The following is a 21,934-nucleotide window of genomic DNA, read 5'->3' on the forward strand; positions in this document are numbered from 1 at the left end:
GGAGCATAAGGTTCATCTTTACAAAAACTAGCCTTAGTGGGTTGTATCCAGGTCCAAGTGATACCTGTGATAGATGTGGCTCATACTCATATTTTATTCCTGTCCAAAAGGAGCTTCCGGTCATGTTTCTTTAATATGTTAGGTGAAGCCATCAGTTCTGCTCTAGAGCCCTGCTTCTTGGTCTTTGGGGTGCCTCTTATACCAGCCAGTCTCACTAAGATTCTGATGTTGCTTTGCCTCACTATCATAGCCTGTAGACATATTCTGTACCACCTTTTTACCTATATCCTGGCTACATTCAATTCTTTAGATGGCAGTCTATTATCACATAATGCTTTTATCTGTCTGGACCTCAACTGATTCTCAATGCACCCATTATTTGAAGTAAGCACCTTGACCCTCCTGTTATACTAAAATGTACTTTACACCCTTTATCATTGGGGTAATTTTTACCCCAGCAGTTTAAACCTCCAGAAAATCTAAATTGTTACCCAAATGTATGTTTCATGTGCTTTATGTTTCTTTGTTGACTACTTAAATAACCATTTAATTAAAACATTACCCACACTTCCCCCACCCACCCACCCACCCCATCCAGAATACCTATTAAATGACTATCAAAACATATTTTGGGCAAACAAATATTTTCAACAGCCATTTTGCCCAAGCTGGACATCTGTTTAACGAAGTAGACTGTGAGCATGATTGTGAATAGTCCACCTCAGGCAGCACCACCTCCACCTGTTGTAGATGGGTCCCTCACTCCTCCCCATGGATGACTATGTCATCGAGATAGGCCGCCGCATACTGCTGGTGGGGTCGGAGGACTCTGTCCATGAGCCTCTGGAACGTGGTCGGGGCTCTGTGTAGCCCAAATGGCAGCTGTACATAGTGGAAGAGCCCCTCTGGCGTGGCGAACGCTGTCTTTTCCCGGGCTGCCGGGGCTAGGGGGACCTGCCAGTACCCCTTTGTGAGGTCCAGCGTCGCGATGAAGCGGGCCCAGCCCAGGCGCCTGATCATCTCATTGACCCTGGGCATAGGATAGGCATCAAACTTTGTTATTTCATTTAATTTTCGAAAATCATTGCAAAAGCGCATCGATCCGTCTGGTTTTGGGACCAGGACGATCGGGCTTGCCGTTTGACAAGGTCGATGAGGTCGCCGCGACCGGGGGAGATGGTGCGGCCCGCGGGCGTGGCATTCCCATCACCGCCCATGGCAGTGTGAGTGGCGAGCGGGCTGTTTGTGTTTTCCTTCGGTCATGGCACGCTTTATTGGGGGGGGTGTCTTGGATGGGGATGTGGTGGGGGTTGATGTGTGGGGTGTTTGTGGGATTGGCTGTTTCGGGGGATTCACATGCCTTCAAGCAACATTGTACTATTTTATGCCTATTCTTATGTCTGCACGTTTACGTTGCACTACTTTTATACCTATTCTTATGTCTGCAATTTATGCATTTATTTTTATTCTGTCAACTATATGCTGATTTTATGTTCATTTTATACTAATTGCTGTGGGGCACTCTGGACTGTGGTACATGTATGAAAAGTGATAGTTATTCATATTTATTATTATTATAGTGTAAAACTATTTATGCATTGAAATGTCTGTAAGTCTCGACGACATTGAAAATGAGGGTGACCGTAATTGTCCTTTCGAGAATAAATAAAGGTTTGAATTGAATTTAAATCACCATAAAATCTCACTGATTGACATACAATTTTAAAGAAAGATCTTTGCTGTGGATTTGTCATGCTCTCGTCTGCCCTGTCTAAGTTCTCTGTCATCAAAGCGTATGACATGAGATAATATTTAATATGGAATGTCTTTAGAGACATGGTGGCTGGAAATATTGCCCTTCCAGTGTCAGCATTCCAAAGGCTTGCTGTTGCTTCTCCTTTTGATTTGTACTACACTCCTGCTAAAATGAGCAACCCAATGTAGGCTTGCAAGTGGGTCCCATCCAACTTCTTCCAATTGTCCCCATACACACACCCCCTTTAAATTAATCATCTCAATTATATCCTTCTCAATTGACCCTGAGTGACTGACCCTTAGATTAATCTGTCTATGTCTATTTGCTCCCATGTCTGCTTTTCTGCAGACATGGGGGAACCTTTTTAACCTCTGTCTCTGTCTCAACCGGTCCCATGGAACAGCTTCATACCGCCTTCAGTCTGGCCTGCTGTGCTGAACCTTACCTGCTCTGCCCTGACCAATTCTGAGTGGTTTCTCCTGTCCCCCGGGGCATACGGCCCTGAGCTATTGTCTTGTATCTCATCGCTTGCAGTAGTTCTATCTATTACAAAATTTCACAATTTTCTTATATACTGTGATTCTACTGTCACCATGTATGCATATGCTCACTACATGTATTTATTGCTCCATCTCCGCCCACTACAAACATGGGAACTCTCTAACCCCTGTTCCCAATGCCCCCCCCCCCCCCATCTCTCTGAGTGGTTGTCTCATAGTGTTGACCAAGGTGATGGATGTCTCGGGGTCTTGGCCAAGATTGCAGTGACTGTTCTACGTGCACCACCGAGGCCATGTATCAGCTTCTTACCGTCTTCTATTATATTCACATAATATGCTTACTACTTATATCTATTCTATTCACATATATGCACCACTTGTATCTATTGCTATGTCCGCCCATTACAATCACGCAAACTGTCTAACGCCTGTCCCGTCTCTGGCTGTCTCGTAGTGATGACCGGAGTGTTGAACGTCCCGTGATGATGACCAGGAGGATGCGACCCTCTCTGCGCCGCCCCCTTGCCTCAAATAGATCCACCATCAGCTCTATTTTTTATCTTTCAAAATGTCCAGTTGCTATTGCATGCACTTATCTGTGTTTCATTACGCATATGCGCATGCTTACCAACAGTTTCGCCTGTTTTATTGCAACACTACTATCACTGACATCTAAGAAGGGAGATCCCGCCTTGATACGCGTGGGGTATGTCTGGGAGTGTTGCATTTATGTGATTTATTCAAATGGACTTTATGGTGTTTTTGTTTTGTTCTTGATTTATTGTGATGTTACTTCTTGACTTGTTTAATAGAAGACGTGTCCGGCACATGGGGACATTAACGTGCCTTACACATTTTCTTTTATTATTGATAGTGTTATGAAGAGCTTGAATGCTGACTTTATGTCTTGGACATGGCTGACAGCACATCTGGTGGGGCCGCGTGTAGCCTTTTTACAACGCATCCGCGTTTCCGGCGCTCTGATTGGCCAGGTCATGTGACATGTGCACCCAATAGCGTGTTTGCCCATTTCCGCGTCGAACAGCCTGCAAACTACCTGGCGTTCTATCGCCATGCTCTAAGACAAACTTCGAAAGAGTGCCTAAGCTTAACCGGCGAAAGAACTTGCGGTCACGCTCTAAGACAAACTCTAACCTTAACCAACTTCGACGAGTGCCTAAGCTTAACCAGTGTAGAAACTTGCCGTCCCACGATTGGCGCTCATGTCACATGACCTGGCCAATCAGAGCGCAAAACGGGAACCCAGAAACGTGGATGCGTTGTAAAAAGGCTTCACGCGGTGGGGCCTGGAACCATTTTTATAATATTAGCAGCACTAAGCCTACCCTGTTGTTGAAGTGGGGAGTTGGACCATGATTGCTTTCCATTTTTGGAAAGTAACATGTCTGCTTGTGCTTGAAAGACAACAGGAGCATCTGCACTAAGGGTATCATTCTCATCAGAGGAGAATGCCTCATAATCAGGGGATGCAGACCAGAGAAAGACGTTTGTGTTGTTTACATCAGGGTCCCCCATTTTCAATTCATATCAACATTTATGACATACACAACATACATGACATTAGGGATGCAGACCAGAGAAAGACGTTTGTCTTGTTTACATCAGGGTCCCCCATTTTCAATTCATATCGACATTTATGACATACACAACATACATGACATTAGGGATTAATAAGAACGAGCCGCCTCGGAAGAAGACGCCGCTGCTGCTGAAACCACCGCCTCGCGTCACCTCGCTGGCTCTTCCGCTTCACAGCGCGGCAGCGGGCGATAAGGGGGGCGTGCTAGGCGTGGTCACGTGGGCTTAGTGGCCAATCAGAGGAACCCGGAAACCAAACTGCGTTGTATTTGGCATAGACGCGTCCCATATGACCCCACCCCCATTTTGCAGGAAATATCTTGAGTGGGTTATAAAGTAGTCTGTGGTGAAACGTTACTGGACCTGTAGAAATCAATGTAATAAAATAAAATGGGGTGGCCATATGGAGTCCAACTTGTGATGTCTCAATATCTGAATATTTTTTGCATGATATTAATCAAATGATGTGCCAAATGTACTGTAGCACTTTCATAAAATTGTTTGAATATGCATGAATACTAATCTAATATACATTAGTAATATGCTTTATTTATGCTCACAATGCGCAATTGTTACTCAGGGAAGTCATTTGTGCAAATTACTTGTTTGTTTGTTCAAACCTGATCAGTTTGAGGCTATTCTTTTTGAAGCACATTTATTTTGTCTCGTCTCCCTTCAATTACATTCAGAGGCAGGAGATCAAAAACAAACCTCATGTAATTGTATTTGTACATAATGGTACAATATGAGAATGTATAACTCAGCAGGGAACAATGTTTCTAAGGGGAAAGCCGCATAGCAACTATAATCAGATGCATGGATTATACATGAAACGACCAGTGGGCAGATAACACAGCGATTGATGTAGTAGATGCAGTAACTCGATGATATTATATTGCTATCAGCATTATTTTTTTCTGGACCAAATCCATATTCGAGTTTCACAATACTGGAAATGTGCATAACGTTTGAGGTTATCTGTCTCGTCACAAACAAATCCCTAGGGAACCACATTCCTGTTGGCATGGGATTGAATCCCTTGAGAAAATACCTCTGCTTTCTCTTATTAAACTCTCAGTCTTCCTGCTGTCTCAATAAGGGAAGGAAAATACAAAGGGAAGTGGACTGACTGCCCACTCTTAAAAAACAAAACAAAAAAAACAAGGAAATTGATATTGGTAAGTAATTACTGTGTGGGGCTTTGTGTTTGGAACACAAATAATGACATATTTCTACTCTCATTTTGCCTGCTGAATATCAAGATACAAGATGGAAATGTATTCATACTGTGACTTACATGATTTCGTATTGCATTTCTGACTTGTCACAGCATGCTGGCAAGAGGTTTGTGGTTGGTTGTGCTTGTTAAAAGCAGTTCAAAATCACTGCATGAAATACTATGGCACTGCCTATACCAATGTTGTTTTTTCAGTATATCATTTACAGAGAGGTGAAGTCTCATTTCAGAGTCAGGGCTCAGGGCCATGTTGAAGCATGGAAATCTACCCCTGCTGCTTCTGTGAAGCAGTGTGGCAGGTTGACCACATGCATAACCATTGCTTAAAACACCCTGCAACATTCATAAGAGACTGCTCATCTTCAGCCCTCATTTGCATTGTTTAATGTTGCAAGGGGGGGAGGATACAACTTTAAGCAGGAAGGAGCATGATCTGAACATGACAATATTTCTCAAATCAACAAACCATAATGTAATGCTCAGTACAGTGGCAGCCTTATGGAAATCCATGCCTAATCTATCCAGCATTAGTATTATGGCAGCCACTTTTCCGTCAAGAATATCTGAGCGTGACGTCATCTCTCAAATTGCCAAGACCATTCATTGTGCTATATTTGTAGTACTTATTAACCAGCAATGTCAACACGAGTATATGATATGGTGGCTCACCTATTATAATTGTTTTTATTTTCACTCTAAAAAGAAAATTACAGTAGAACCTTGAACATCCAGAAATCTGTGAATGGATGTAATTCAAAGTGAAATCATCATAAAATTGCAATACATTCAAATTGCATTCAAATAAGAAAAAAAAAGTTTCCACCAAGATGAAGAGAAGATGGAAACCTAGTGCTCTCACAATAGGAGAGGAAGGCACGGCCATTGTGATGAACAGTGAGTATGTGAGAGAAGATAAAAGGGAGAGCATATAAATAGAGAAGTGTGAGTTCATCTTGGCGATGGGGTCTGAAAGATACAGTATAGCCTACACATGGCACCTCCAGGTGCTGGTGGAGTACAGATAACTACAGTATTTAACAATGCTACAAGTCACTCATTATGGCTGTTGGTGTCACAAAGTTCAGCAAGCCTTTTACACATCTCTCTGAATGCTAACATAACATTACAGAGCGGACATGGCGTACATCAAGCGGACAAGCTTACAGAAACATGAATAGGCGCACTAGGTGGGCTGGCGATTTAAACATTATATGAGTCTATGAGTGGGTTGTGATTGTGTAATTCCTGGCCAAATAGATGAGTCACTTTTCTGTTTGACCTAATTTCAATATTCTTTTTAAACCTTTTAAGTCAGGATTACAGTGAAATTCAACCAAAAACTCGAGCCCCCTGGCACATGGCCCACACATGACTAAATGGGAGCATGGCACTTCTGAGTCTGTCTAAACCATCGCAACGGTTACACCGGCATCATGATGTCCCTTGAGCTGGCATATCCTGGCAGCGAGCATCAGGAGCAGGCCGGCAGCCACCTCTAGGCTGTAGGAGACCCAGGCCATTGCCAAGGACCAGCCGAAGGACACGTCCACGAAGAGCAAGTACTCAGGAGGCACCACCCTCTGGAACTCCTCCATGGCATGCTGCGAGTAGCTGATGTAGATGCTCACCCCAGACAGGGTGAACAAACCTGGTGATACACAAGTACAGATGTAGATGCTCACCCCAGACAGGGTGAACAAACCTGGTGATACACAAGTACAGATGACACAAATTAACCAACAATATACCTTTTATTTCAACAGAAAACCCTGTGAAAGTCTGTTAGTATATATATATATATATTATATATTTATAGGTATATTTATATAAATGTATATATATAAATGTATTGGTTTGTATAGAGATACAGCGTTTATACATATAATTAACAATAGATTCAATTATAATTTGTGATAGTTAAAAAGGGGTAGGAATTTTAAAAAGTTTATACTTCTTCCTACTCCTTTTTTGAACAGGGTAAACTAGGATTTGTTTATCTGTTTCTCTTTTTGTATTATCTTTTGTATATGTCAAATGAACAGATATATTTATAAAATCTTTCATTAATTCATTCAAAGTTTGATTTATCCTGTGTGTAAATAACAACCATTCTTGAACAAGCTAAATTGACCTCAAAATGGATACAGCTTGGGCAACTTTCCTGGATACTAATGGGATACTGAATAATCACAACTAGATGGGAACTTGTTACCAAAATGGTGTTTAATATTAGAGCACTGACGAAAGAAAGAAAATAGACCCTCCTCTACTGCCCCTGGCCTTTATAAGGTACTAACAACTGAATAATGTACCAAAATTGAGCACTTGTCTAAAATTCTACCAACTGTTATACTTAATTTGCAAATACATGATCTGAGGCAAAAGTAAATAAGAAATCACAATACTGTAGATGTTCATTATCATTGTCCACAGTCTGTTTGACCTTTAAACACACATTTTAAATGCCAATCTAAATTCTAGAGTAGTCATGCTTGCCTCATACACATCTGATTGTGTTCACTTATGAGCTGCATCATGCCAGCTGCTATACTGTGCTGGTGCTGCTGTGAATAATATTATGGAGATTTGCATAAATGTGCCAATCGATAGGGGAGCTCCAGTAGCTCACCGCGTACCTCGAACGCTATTTCGGCGTCGGGGACAACCGTGCGCGTCACGGATCTGGGGTAGCGAGTTCGACTCCCGGACTAGCCGTATTTTCTCAGAGTGTCTTTCCCCCGATCTATACCCCCATTCAACCTGTTTCTGTCGGTCATGCTTGACCAGAAAAAAGCGGTAAACGCTAAAAGAACCAGCTGACTGGTCAAAGTTTAAAAAAATAAATTTGCCAATCGATCACAAAAGGCCTCTTGGCAATATCTAAATATAGTCATTTAGTTCTCTTTGGTCTGGCTTGCTTTTTGTTTTCTATAGCAAATAGGGTTGTCCCAATACATTTTTTTTGGGGCTTTCAAGCTTTGGTATCATTGAATAATCAAAGCTATTCCCGCACAAAGTTTCAGTGCGGTGGGTAAAAGCCATGTGGTAGTAGTGGTTTTCTGAATTATCGTGATTTTAGAACAGATTTTCAGAATGAATGTTGGATTATTATTTCTTTTTTTGTGAACAAATGTTTTTTTATTTTTATTTTTGGCATGACATACAAACATTTACAGTAGAAATCCACTATAAATCATAGGGCTATTACCGCCATAATACTAACAATAATGACAGCCCGGTTTTTAAAATTAAAATAGATGTAGATTAAAGATTACAGATATACACAGATTAATTACAATACAATACAACACATAAATGCTCTTGCTCGTTCTACCCCCCCCACCGGACCCCCCTTGGATACATCCATTATTCTGTTTGATACCAAGGATTAAAAGTTCATATAATGCTTTATCCTCTCGACCACTTCTGACCAGATTGCTATGCTGGCTTCATTAACACCTAGAATTTGTGTGGTAGATATCTCTAGATAAATCACATCAAGATAGGTAAGAATCCATACCCTCCGGCACATTTTATCAGGTTGAATCCAGCGTGATGCTATTAGCTTTTTGGCAGCCGTAAGACCGGACAAGATTAGCCTCTTTACATGTACAGAGTGTGATAACTGAGAGACATCATTCAGCAACAATACAGAAGGCATTACAGGTATTGTCAAAAATAAAAATCCTGATAATAGTGTGGTTATTTCTTCCCAAATATCTTAACAGACGGGCATTCCCAATACATATGCATAAATGTACCACTATCACAGTTTGTACATAAGGAACATCAAGAGTCTTGTTTAAGCCCCATACGGTTCAGTCGAATATGAGTTAGGTAAATCCTATGAATACAATTAAGATTAATCTGTTGATGATCCGGGTTACGTGACGATAGCCGAAAGACTTCAGCCCAATCAAAATCTACTTCCAAGTCTGGTATATCCTTCCTCCAAACTGAGTCTAGGGGAAGGACTTCATACGAAGACGTAAGTAAGTGACGGTAAAAGTCCGAGACAAATCCTCTCGATGATGGATTATTATTTCTATAAACTATTTCTTATGTTGAGTGATTAAAAAACACACACAACCAGGATTATTATGACAACGATTAAAAGCATTCGGTTCGGCCCTAATAGCAAATATTGTTCTTGTTTTAGCCACAATCTGCTTCTTTAGTTATGAAGTAATTTGAGAAACATATAAAGAACTATAGGTTATATAGCGTACTGGCCTCGCGTCTCGCTCTTCGCCATAACGAGATATATCCTTATCTCCAGTACCTACTGTACTTCATTAACGAAAACAATGCACCCATGCACTTGACCAGGCCCCACCCCAGTGTCCCCCTATAAGACACCGAACATGGTCATACTCGTCCTTCCTCTTTTTTTCGTTTCCATCATGGACGCTGTAGTGCACTCCATGAACTAGTTGTTATGAAATGCAGAGAGAAATTGAACAATGCTGGGTTTTTGCCGGAGATTTGCCAGCCCCTGGAATCTTCTCGGCACATTCTAACAGCGCATCAGGCCTGTCCTGGGGTTTCCTCGTCTTCTGACAGCGGATCGAGGGACGTCGCGGAGCGGCTAGCTGTCGTGGCTAGGTCGCGCTCAGGTAGGGCCTGCGCCAACAGGCGTCAATGCTGGCATTTGTGATACTGCTTGTTGTCCCGTGAGACAACCGAGTTGTGTATTGGCGCAAGGGGCAGGATATCTGGGTAAACGTTGTCGTTTTCCCGGCTATCCTGGAGCGCGCGGCTAATGCTATGCTACAATGCTGGGTTACTGTTTTTTTTATTCCCCGCTGAGGGCTGTCTTTTTAAAAAGGTCTTCCCTCCTCTTAACCATTCATGCTGACGGTCAATCAGTTTTGACGGGGGCTTGTTTACCTTTTTCATGGGTGAATGGGCTGAGGCCTAGGGCTGGTGTGCTTTTTGTGAATCTATGAATTGTATGCGGGACTGGTGTTTCTCTGATCTGCATCCCCTTAACATTGTGTGTATGGGCTAGTCCATTCTGCAGTGTGTTGGTGGAGTTTTAGTTCATTTATTCATTTACCCCTTCATGGGTGCACACCACAGTGGAGGTTGCTGGTTGCAACCACCACTGGTGCTCCGTGCTTGTGAAGCAGGTGGCATCAGTCCTTTGCCTCTGGCATGTTGGAACGGTGCCCCGCCCGGCCGACGCCATGAGGTGAGTCGGCCCGGCAGGTGGCTGGTGGGCTGTTAAGCCTATACTGCCACGGTATAGAATTAGCAGCGATTAGTAACATTGTTCGAATTGCTGTTTTTTCTGTAAAAAATTGTGTCGGGTGGCGGGGCCTTGAAGGCCAGCCGACGTCGAAACATCGTGCAAGGTTTCGACGTTATTAGCTTTGACCTAGCCGCAAGCTATAACCGCAGGGAGGGCTAGGATGCTGTCAACGCTTGTTTACAGACATCTTGGTTGGATCAGTCTCCCTTTGAGGGGGTGAGACGTTTTTTCCCTCCTCAGGGCTCCCGTCTCCGGAGAGGGACTTTGGTCTTTCCGCAGGAGCGTGGGCGGTATTTGACCTAGGCCCCACACCGCCTCACACCGCGCAGCCAGAGGTGAGAGCACGGCCTCGCCAGCGGCTGTGGCGAGGCCCTCAACCAGCGGCCATGTTTCCCCCGCCTGAGGTACCCTGGGCACAACGTCAACAGGTGACCGCAAGGCCGACAGCCTTGGCGGCCGAGGGATCGGCTACATTAGATGAGCACGCCCTAAAAAACCGTCGCCGTCTAGCTCGCTTTCCGGTCACTCCCCCCCCCAACACCAGCGGGATAAGGGCTCTGATTTGTTTCCTTTGGTTGCGGGTCGCATGTCTTCAATGAAATGGGTCTGTCCGTGAGAATGTTGTGCTGTCAAGCGCCTCCCATGGCACATGTTCTGCGTCTGTGTTTGGTTGAGCCTGGTGTTACGTCTGTCAACTACAAAGGTTGTCAGCAGGGGGGCTCGAGACCTCTTGAGGCAAACAGTGCGGGTTCCCCCGACCTCGCCTTCGCCAGGCCGGGTATCACGTTAGTGCCTCCCACTCCCGGAAGACCGGCAGTGGTCTGGCAGGCGCGCGTGATTTGGGTGGTAGTAATATCACTGCAGGGCTACGGTGTGTAGCATGGACTGCTGAGGAATTGTTCTACAGCTGGACATGCAAGGTGTGAGGCCCCCACACTGCCCGATAGGAACCCACCCTATCGGGCAGTGTGGGGGCCTCACACCTTGCATGTCCAGCTGTAGAACAATTCCTCAGCAGTCCATGCTGGAGGGGTGTTCAGTGGGGGAGCTTTTGTCACCTAGTATGATGTCAGCTTCTCCCGTATCAAACTGGCCCTTTCTGTCGGGGTCCCCCCTTGGGTGCGATTGCCTCGTGGGTAGTGTCAGGGTCCGATGTCCCGACTCCACGGAACGCTCTGCTCGCGCGGTTAGCGGGTCCAGGGTTGGCTACGCACAGCGGGCGGGACCGGGCCGCCTATCTACGGTTTCTGGCGGACCAGCGCCAAGTGGCGGCGGGTGCACTTGGGATTATCATCACATATGGCTACAGCAGTGCCATATGTCGAGGTGGATGGAGAGAACGCTGTGGCGAGGACTTGTGTTTACACCACCCCACCCGTTTTCAGGTTTGGTACAGACCCTATTGTCAGGGTCACCAGCAGTGACAGCTCTGGCCAACGAGATCCAATCTCTGTGGGCGAAGCAAGCCATCGTCGTGGTCCCAAAGGAGGACGCGATGCGTGGCGTTTCCTCCCGGTATTCTCTGGTGCCCAAGAAATTGGGAGGGGGGGTGTCAGACCCATGCTGGACCTGTCCCATGGAAGGTTCAGCATTTTGACCGTCTCCCACCTGTTGAATGCTGTCAGGTGGGGGCCTGGTTCTCCTCCATAGACCTGTAGGATGCGTATTCGCATCCCCGATCTTCTATCCTAGGGCTTACCTACGCTTCCTTTGCAGGGTTTAGCGTATGAGTACCAGAGGCTGCCGTTCGGCTATTCTCTGGCTCCCCTCTAGGCTTGGCTGCTGTCAGTGTGAATCTGGTGGGGATGCGTCTTGGTTATTCTGTGTTAACGCTATCCGGCACGCGCGCGCTCCGTCCTCTACCACGGCTTACGCGGGTAGGTGGCGTATTTCCAAGAGTGGTGTAGAGTGGGGTGCTTGGACGCCGGTGTCCTGCCCCCTGGACGCTGTCCTTTCCTTCCTTCAGTCTATTTTGGGTAGACTGTCGGCTTCGACGGTGAGGGTATATGCCGCGGCTATATCCTCTTGTCATGTGGGGTTTGAGGGCGTTACGTTGTTCAGCCACTCTCTTGTGAAGCGTTTCCTGCTTGGCGCTCTGCGTCTTAAGCCGGTGGAACGTTCTCTGTCTCCGAGTTGGGACCTCCAACTGGTCCTCGGCCGGTTGTCTGAGGCCCCGTTTGAGCCTCTTGAGCAGGCGTCTTTGGAACAGCCGTCTTCAAGACTGCATTCCTGCCGGCCATCACCTCCGCTAAGCGCTTGGGTGAGCTGAGTCTATTCGTGTCAATAGTGGTGCGATTTTCATTCCAGGGATATTGTGGTTCAGGCGTTTCATCCGCCTCCTCACGCTGGTTAGTTGGAGGCGAGCCTTCACCTGTCGTGTCCCGTCCGGGCTTTGGGGGTTTATCTCAGTCGGACTCAGGACTTCAGGGCTACCGATCAGCTCTTTGTTTGTTACGGTGGCTCTCGCGCTGGTAAGGCACTGTCCAAACAGCGCCTGTCACATTGGTTGTGCGAGGGCATTGCCCTTTGCTACACGTTGGCTGGACTGGCCCCCCCTGGGGGTGTCAGGGCGCACTCCACTCGTGGAGTGGCGGCCTCTGCCGACTTGTTAGGGGGGGCCTCGGTGGAGGACATCTGTGCTGCGGCCTCCTGGTCCTCCCCGGGTCCCTTCGATAGGTTTACCTCATGGACATGACTGGGGGTTCTGTCTCCCAGGCAGTTCTGAGGTCTGGGACCTCCCCTGCGTTCCGCCCTTCGGTGGGTTAGCAGGGGTGTGTGGGTGTGTGCCACGGGGTGATGTGTCACACGTGGTCCCGCCTGTGCTGTGCGTTTTTAGGGGTCTCTAGTTCCCTCTTTTTTCGCACTTGTTGTGCTTGAGTTGACTGCCGCCCCCTCTTCACTAGGAAGGGCGGGTGGACGGGACTCCCCTCCCCCCTGGTGGTAGGGCTTGCGGGTCCTCAGGGGGTACATTTGTCGGGCCACGCGTCTGCTCTGCCCCATATCTCGTTATGGCGAAGTGCGAGACACAAGGCCAGTATGCTATATAACGAAAGGTTATGACTATAACCTAGTTATATGAGTACTGGCTGAGAGTCTCGCTCTTAGCGCGCCCTGAGGTCCCTTGATTGGGTTTTCTATGATGGAAACTTTTTCCCGAGGAAGGGCGAGTATGACCATGTCCGGTGTCTTATAGGGGGACACTGGGGCGGGGCCTGGTCAAGTGCATGGGTGCATTGTTTTCGTTAAGGAAGTACAGTAGGTACTGGAGATAAGGATATATCTCGTTATGGTGAAGAGCGAGACGCTCAGCCCGTACTCATATAACTAGGTTATAGTCATAACCTTTCGTTTTAATGCAGGTTGAGTACAGGCCTGGTAGAGGCTGCAGTTATTACAGTGTTAAACTTTCTGTACCAGAGTTTGGACGGCCCCAAGACTCGCCAGACTCTTATTTACTGATTTTACTTCGCCATTCAACACCATCCAGCCATTCCTGCTGGGAGAGAGGCTCATCTGTTATTTTAAACTCGATCCTAACCTGATCGGTTGGATAATTGACTTTTAAACTAATATGTGACCGCGACCAGTGATTTTGCCCACATGTCTACATTTTCATTTTCCAGATTTTTCCAGATTGTGAAAGTACAGAATGTAAGCTTTCAATTGATGTGTCATACTTTGAAATCTGAGAATGTTATTATTGTGATGTGCTAATTTTAAATCTTGTAGCAGTCTTTTTTCCCCAGAGACTTAAGCAGAGAAAACAGCTCTTAAAGATTTGACACCTAACGCCAGGTTTCTGCTGGGCGTAAACAATACCTCCCAGCCACACCTCTCCCCTGAATAGTATTAACATAATTAAGTGCTGTGACAGCCATGCTGTCATGACAGATCAGATACAAAATCAAACATTTTGTATTGTATTGTAGTACTATAGTACTATTTGTTTACACTGCTTGTACCCCCCCCTTGCAGTATATTATTGAACTAAAAAGCTGGACTGTCTTTGCTCATCATCACATTGTACCAGCCACCAAAATACTCATCAATATTTCTGTAGGAGTTCTTAGTAGGGGTGTAAAAAAGTACCCAGAAATGAGTGACGATGGACATTTCTCTTTACATAAATTAACACTTGTGTCTGTGATCAATTCATAGAACTATCCTACCTGGGGTGTAAAAAGTACCCAGAAATTATACTTGAGTGAAAGTATGGGTACCGTCTCAAAATCTGACTCAAGTAAAGCCAATGGTCAATATCAAGTAAAGAAGGCAACTCATAGTGGCACTCTGTATCAGCAAGTACTAAAAATATTAGTAATGCACCCTCCAGTGTGTCAGAGTGAAAGGTAACAGTAAAGTACATTGACAATATACAGTGTAACAAGTGAGTAAATGGGGATATTATTATGTACCGTGATACAAGTATATAGTAATAAACGGCTCATCGTTTAGTCCTTTACTATTTCCCATTACAGTATGTAATCGAAATATTATCATTGCATGACAAATCATCAGACAATATCAAATCAATTCAAGAGGTTTATTCGTCACAGGGCATACAGTGAAATGCGGGTGGTCATGCCCGCATCGATTGTGCAATAATACTAATAATAAAATACATAAAAAACAGGTAATAAGAAGGCATAAGATGTGCATGATAAAAATATACATGCTAATACAATAGTTTCAACTGTCATTATGCTATACTACTATAATCTAAACTATACAAGAACCACGTCGGTTCTTTCCTTTAAAGTGACCTTTCCATTTAGTTTAAAGTTTTGTTTATTCATCGCATACATACCAGGGCATACAGTGAAATGCGGCTGGCCATGCCCGCTACGATTGTGCAATAAAACAATAGTAATAGTAATAATCATAAAAATATAATGTACATGTACCGGTACACAACAATAAAATTATTCTACGTCCCTATGCTATACTAGTACAGTGTGTGTGTGTGCTTGTGTGTGGAGCGTTCAGTGTTCAAGACTCTGATGGCCTGGGGGAATGCCATAAATATTGCACCATATTACTATACAAGAACCACTCCTGTTTTTTTAAAGTGACCTTACATGTGAGCGTGTGCAGCATGAGTGTGTGTGTGTGTTCATGTTAAAGTATGCACTATGCAACAATCACAACAAGTTATTTTCTTAAAGTGTCTTTTTCAAAGTGACCTATGGTGTGTTTGTGTGTGTGTCTCTCTGCTCTCTACACACAACAATACAATTATTCTATGTCCCTATGCTATACTATCTATGTTCTATGTTACTAACTATACTATCAAGTCAAGTCAAGAATGCAATGTTCTTGTTTATTTTTTTAAAGTGACCTTACATGTGAGCGTGTGCAGCATGAGTGTGTGTGTTCATGTTAAAGTATGCACTATGCAACAATCATGTGTCTTCTCCATGGTATCTAACATCGTACAGTCTTGTTCTGAGGTGCTCTAGACGTTGGGAGCGGGCATGTAATGTCTTTTGCGGCATCAGAACAGTATTGTCTTATCTCCTTAAAAAGATATTCCTGTCGTCGTTGTCTAGTCCAGGTGGGGGGAGGACTGGAAAACCAGAGATGATTGGGTAGCGTTTTGGGTCTTTCAACAGCTGAAACGTGAATAGCTCTGTATCGTCACAGTGTAATTTCGCTGTCACCATGCCAGGACTGTTGGCATCGAAGCTGAAGTGCTGGTATTTCTTTATTTGTGGGAATCTTTTGAAGAAGCCACCCAGATGCTGTTGCCAGTCGTAGCTTTGCACAAACACTGTGCCATCTTCGAGTCCCACAAGCTGGGGGATATTGACTCCTTTCACTGCAGAGCTTTTCCTCACGATGTCCGCGATGCCTGCCAGGGTGTCGACCGCAGTCTTCCTGTAGACCTGCTTGATCAAACCGAAGCACCAGTCGGGGCCAAACTTAGTGTGGCCTGCAATCAGGAAGTGGAGGCCAAACTGCAGGTGGAGTTTGTGAATCGTGCGCCAGGCAAAATACCACAAGACATAGTTGTTTTTATTTTGCCCGGAGCAATTGTCGCAGTGCAGGTCGACGTTCTTTTCTCCAACTCCATAGTTGGTGAAGTAATGATCCACATAGCTGATAACGGCGTTGCTGCCCTTACCAGTCGACATCCCTTCATCAATCAGGTAATTCACCTGCTTCGTCAGCCCTTCACAGTGGACACCGAACAGGCCACATTTGCGCGGTGTTTGAAAAAAGATGGGACCCACTTGAAAAGGGCGAGATGGGAAATGCACCTGACAGAGAAAGAAGAAAAAGAAAAAATGACATTGAAATAAGGGAACAGGGGAGGAAATTAGGCCACTTTACTAGCCAAATGCAAGTATTTTTTATGTTTGGCGAGTGATTCATGAAGATTCTGGCGAGTACTAGTAAACAAAACAAAAAAATCATTCTGCAATCTGCCCATATGCCCTTCACAACGGTGATGTTGTTATACTTGTCATTCAGAATACACCTGCTGAACCCCTAGCGTTGACATGAGATTCGATTCCAATGTATTGTCATCATACAGCACAAGTACAGTACAACCAGAATACGTTTGGCATCCAACCAGAGTGCAAATGTAACAAGTCAAGTTCAAGTTGTTTTATTTAGCTATTACATTACAGTGAAATGCTTGGTTCTTTCACTGCCCAGTGTCTTTCACTGTTCCCTCTTTCATGTATACTGTATGTGATATCCTAATATTTTGAATAATATCATCTACTGGGTGGGGGGCAATAGCATGACATTCCCTACAGGGTCCTACAGTCACCAAATACACTCCAAATACAACTCCAAAACGTTCCTGTAAGCATGTTGTGACCTGTGTATTCACCACGTGGAGAAATAAAAAATAATTGAATTGTATTTGGAGTGTATTTAGAGTGTATTTGGTGACTGTAGGACCCTGTAGGGAACGTCATACTATTGCCCCCTTCCCCCTCCAGGGAAGATGTTAATACTGTATGTGATATCCTAATATTTTGAATAATATCATCTACTGGGTGGGGTGGGGGGGGGGGGGCAATAGCATGACGTTCCCTACAGGTTCCTACAGTCACCAAATACACTCCAAATACAACTCCAAAACATTCCTGTAAGCATGTTGTGACCTGTGTATTCACCACGTGGAGAAATAAAAAATAATTGAATTGTATTTAGAGTGTATTTAGAGTGTATTTGGTGACTGTAGGACCCTGTAGGGAACGTCATGCTATTGCCTCCTTCCCCCTCCAGGGAAGATGTTAATACTGTATGTGATATCCTAATATTTTGAAAAATATCATCTACTGGGTGGGGGGGGGGGTGGGGGGGGGCAATAGCATGATGTTCCCTACAGGGTCCTACAGTCACCAAATACACTCCAAATACAACCCCAAAACGTTCCTGTAAGCATGTTGTGACCTGTGTATTCACCACATGGAGAAATAAAAAATAATTGAATTGTATTTGGAGTGTATTTAGAGTGTATTTGGTGACTGTAGGACCCTGTAGGGAACGTCATGCTATTGCCCCCTTCCCCCTCCAGGGAAGATGTTAAATAAGCTAATTTCCCAAAATGTTGGAGTTTTCCTTTAACAACAAAAAGCAACATTATATTGGATATTCACCTGCTGTGCGTAATCAAAGCTGTAGTGCATCGTGATATCTTGGCTTGCAGGTGCGGAAGGGCCTAGAGACAGATCCATGTAGTGTAGTAGTGAAAGTAGACTGTACACACCTGGAGTTTCTCCACCTGCAGCTTATCTGGCCTCCCCACGGCTTGCCTTAATTGGTGATTGTTGGTGTAGCATTGAGAACACAGATCTGTCCTGGGTTTTGTGATCATTATCTGCTGAAGGAGTGCTTTCCACAACCGAAGGAAGGATCTCTGACCAACAACACGAAATCCTGAAAAGACAAGTGTTTTTGTTAGATTGGTAGAATAGAATATAATCTGTATAGTGCAGCAATGCAAGTTCACAGTTATTGTTGTAGTGGAAAAGTGGGAGCCATGTGTGTGTGTGTGTGGGTGAGAGAGAAAGAGAGTTTGTTTGTGTGTGTGTCATAACATACCTTCTATACTGCTGTAACAGCGCCACAGGGAAGCTTTGGTCAGATTGGTTGGCAGTAACTTTGCAGTGAAATCCTTGTGACCAGCGTGACGACCAGGCAACACAATCGCACGTAGGACAGCATAGTTGATCAGAAATTTCACAACCCGTTTTACGTCAGAAAGAGACAAAAAATGCTTGTGATTTCTCAGTTGTTTCTTCCTTTCGCGTGGTGTCAGGCCATCCGTCTTGTAGTGTTTGAAAAGGCTTTTGAGAAGCCCATCGCTGATCCTAAACAAAAATGTTAACAATAGGGAAGAGAATGAATGAATGAAATACACACATTGTTAAGGGGATGCAGACCATGTATGTAAACTCTTGTTTACATTCAGGTGTAGTTTTTAAGAATTCCTATGCTAGCGATGTGCATTACAAAATGGCAGCACAAAAACTACACTACCCAGAATATCCAAAATGGACGCCCTCGCAGGGTAGAATAGGATTCGACGACTATCTCTACACTTTAAACCTATTTAAACCTATTTAAACCTATTGCTAAACATACATATACGTCCAATAAAATACATCTACGTCCAATACAATATACAAGCATAAAGACACTTACCCATAAATGAAACAGAACGTTGGACGACAGACAACAACGTTGTGAAATCTGTATGTTGTCCTTGAAGCCAGGCGTACAGCGTTGACTTTCTTCGTCTTTTGCGTCATCTCTGAAACATTTTGGCATGTTCCAATAATGGACAACAGACACATTGTTATGGTTTGTAACCGACCTCAAACGCAACGGCACAGACAGGAAGTTCAGAGTTAGCCAAAAGCTAGGGCGTATTTATTTACAGAGCCACAAGATGGATGAGGTACAGTAATCAAACAAACGGGGATCTGGCATGTGACAATGTAGCGGCTCTGCAGATACTCCCAGTAGATAGTGGTGAGGAATTGGCATGTGACGTTGTAGCGGCTCTGCAGATACTCCCAGCTTTCACTCACGGTGGAAAAACGGAGAGAGAGAAATCAGAAACAGCCCAACGAACACACAGAGGCAGAGAGGTGACTGAGTCCAGTATTAATCCCAAGTGACTTGATCTTCGGTGTACCACACACAAGTTAGCTGAGTCCAGTGAAAAACAACACGGTATTCTTCAGTGTTATTCTAACACACAAATTAGCTGAGTCCAGTGCGAAACAAAACGGAATTCTTCAGTGTTATCCTAACACACAAATTAGCTGAGTCCAGTACAAAACAAAAATGGTATTTCTTCAGTGTTCACCAAACACACAAAAAACTGATAATCCAAAAGGACTGTTTCCAAAAACTCACCAGAGCGCAACGCGTAAAGCGGGCAGATAACGAGGCGCAGCTCCAAACGGGGAACCAGGTTCTCCACAGCGGTGAGAGGCCGGTGGCGGAACTGACCATGGAGTTGATGGAGTACTCGACCCAGGGAAGGAAACGGCTCCAAGAAGCGGGTTTCTCGGCAGCCACACACCGAAGAGCAGACTCCACACTCTGGTTCATCCTCTCCGTTTGTCCGTTAGTCTGGGGATGATAACCAGAGGAAAGACTGACCGTTGCCCCCAATCCCTTGCAAAAAGCCCGCCATACCTGGGAAGTGAACTGGGGCCCCCGGTCCGAGACGACGTCCTGGGGAAAACCATGGAGGCGAAACACGTGGCGTGTCAGGAGGTCCGCCGTCTCGGCCGCCGAGGGAAGCTTGGGAAGGGCCACGAGGTGAACCCCCTTGCTGAACCGATCCACCACGGTCAGTAGGCACGTGTTCCCCTGGGAAGAAGGAAGACCCGTGACGAAGTCCAGCACCACATGTGACCAAGGACGGCTCGGAATGGGAAGCGGCTGCAATAGCCCGGAGGGTGCCTGGTGGGAGGCCTTGCTGCGGGCGCAGACTGCGCAGGCCAGTACGAACTCCTTGACGTCGTTCCTCATGGTGGGCCACCAGAATCGACGAGCCAGGAAGGAGAACGTGCGATGAACGCCCAGGTGGCAGGCGAACCGGCTGGTATGGCCCCACTGGAGGACCCGGGACCGGACCGAGTCGGGGACGAAGAGACGATGAACCGGTACATTGCCTGGAGCGCGATGGAAGCGTAGGGCACGCCTTACCACCCCCTCGATGCCCAAGGTGACTACTCCTACCACCCTGGCCTCTGGGAGGATGGGAGTCGGGTCCTCAGTGGTTGGAGCCCCCTTGGAGTGTAACCGGGACAGGGAGTCGGCCTTCGTGTTGCGGGAACCAGGGCGAAACGTCAGCGAGAAGTCGAACCGACTGAGGAAGCTGGCCCATCTTGCCTGCCGGCCATTGAGGCGCTTGGAAGCACGGATGTACGTCAGGTTCTTGTGGTCCGTCCAAATGGTAAATGGCTCCTCGGCCCCCTCTAGCCAATGACGCCACTCCTCCAAGGCAGCCACAACCGCCAGCAGCTCCCGATTGCCGATGTCATAGTTCCTCTCGGCAGGGAGGAAACGACGCGAGTAGAAGGCGCACGGATGTACCTTCTGGTCTGTTGCCGACCGCTGGGATAAGATAGCTCCTAGTCCAGTATCCGAGGCGTCCACCTCTACGATGAACTGTCTCTTGGGGTCTGGATGGAGCAAGATCAGGGGCGGAAGTGAACCTCTTCTTGAGGGAGTGGAACGCAGCACACGCCGCTGGGGACCAGTCGAACGGCAGGGCAGGAGAGGTCAGCCTGGTAAGCGGTTCCGCCACTTGACTGTAGTTCCGGATTAATCTTCGGTAGAAGTTGGCGAACCCGAGGAAGCTCTGTAACTCCTTCCGAGAGGTGGGTTCCGGCCACTCCTCCACGGCCCGGATCTTGCGAGGGTCAGCTCGGGTCAAGCCTCTCTCCACGATGAAGCCCAGGTAGTCGACGGAGTCGGAGTAGAATCGGCACTTCTCTGCCTTGACGAAGAGCCGATTGTGGAGGAGGCGCTCCAGCACACGGCGGACATGCTGGATGTGTTCCTCGAGGGTCTTGGAGAAAATGAGGATGTCATCGAGGTATACTACCACAAACTCCTCCAGCATGTCACGAAGGACGTCGTTCATGAGCGCCTGGAATACCGCCGGAGCGTTGGTGAGGCCGAACGGCATTACCAGGTACTCGTAGTGGCCCCTGGGAGTCTTGAAGGCGGTCTTCCACTCATCGCCCTCTCGGATACGGACTAGATGGTAGGCACTCCGGAGGTCCAGCTTGGTAAAGACGGTAGCCTGGGTGAGAGGCTCGAAGGTGGAGTTCATGAGAGGAAGAGGGTACTTGTTCTTAATGGTGATCTCGTTGAGCTGGCGATAGTCGATGCAGGGTCGAAGGTCTCCGTCCTTCTTCCCAACAAAGAAGAACATTCCCTACAGGGTCCTACAGTCACCAAATACACTCCAAATACAACTCCAAAACGTTCCTGTAAGCATGTTGTGACCTGTGTATTCACCACGTGGAGAAATAAAAAATAATTGAATTGTATTTGGAGTGTATTTAGAGTGTATTTGGTGACTGTAGGACCCTGTA

The 21,934-nt window shown here is 45.9% G+C and overlaps 1 protein-coding gene across 1 annotated transcript in view; it reads right to left on the bottom strand.

Moving 5' to 3' along the window:
* Positions 1 to 6,495: 6,495 nt before the first annotated feature.
* The window catches only part of LOC311240547 (transmembrane protein 235), a gene marked incomplete at both ends in the record, with an annotated part of 241,804 nt that continues 226,365 nt past the window's right edge, over positions 6,496 to 21,934 (bottom strand). Inside the window, one exon of the mRNA XM_084329125.1 lies at positions 6,496 to 6,740. Coding sequence (XP_084185251.1) covers positions 6,496 to 6,740 — 245 coding nt within the window. The remainder of the gene's footprint in view (positions 6,741 to 21,934) is intronic.

The sequence above is a fragment of the Notolepis coatsorum genome (assembly GCF_963971535.1).
Source record: "Notolepis coatsorum genome assembly, chromosome: 14".
Lineage (NCBI taxonomy): Eukaryota > Metazoa > Chordata > Actinopteri > Aulopiformes > Paralepididae > Notolepis > Notolepis coatsorum.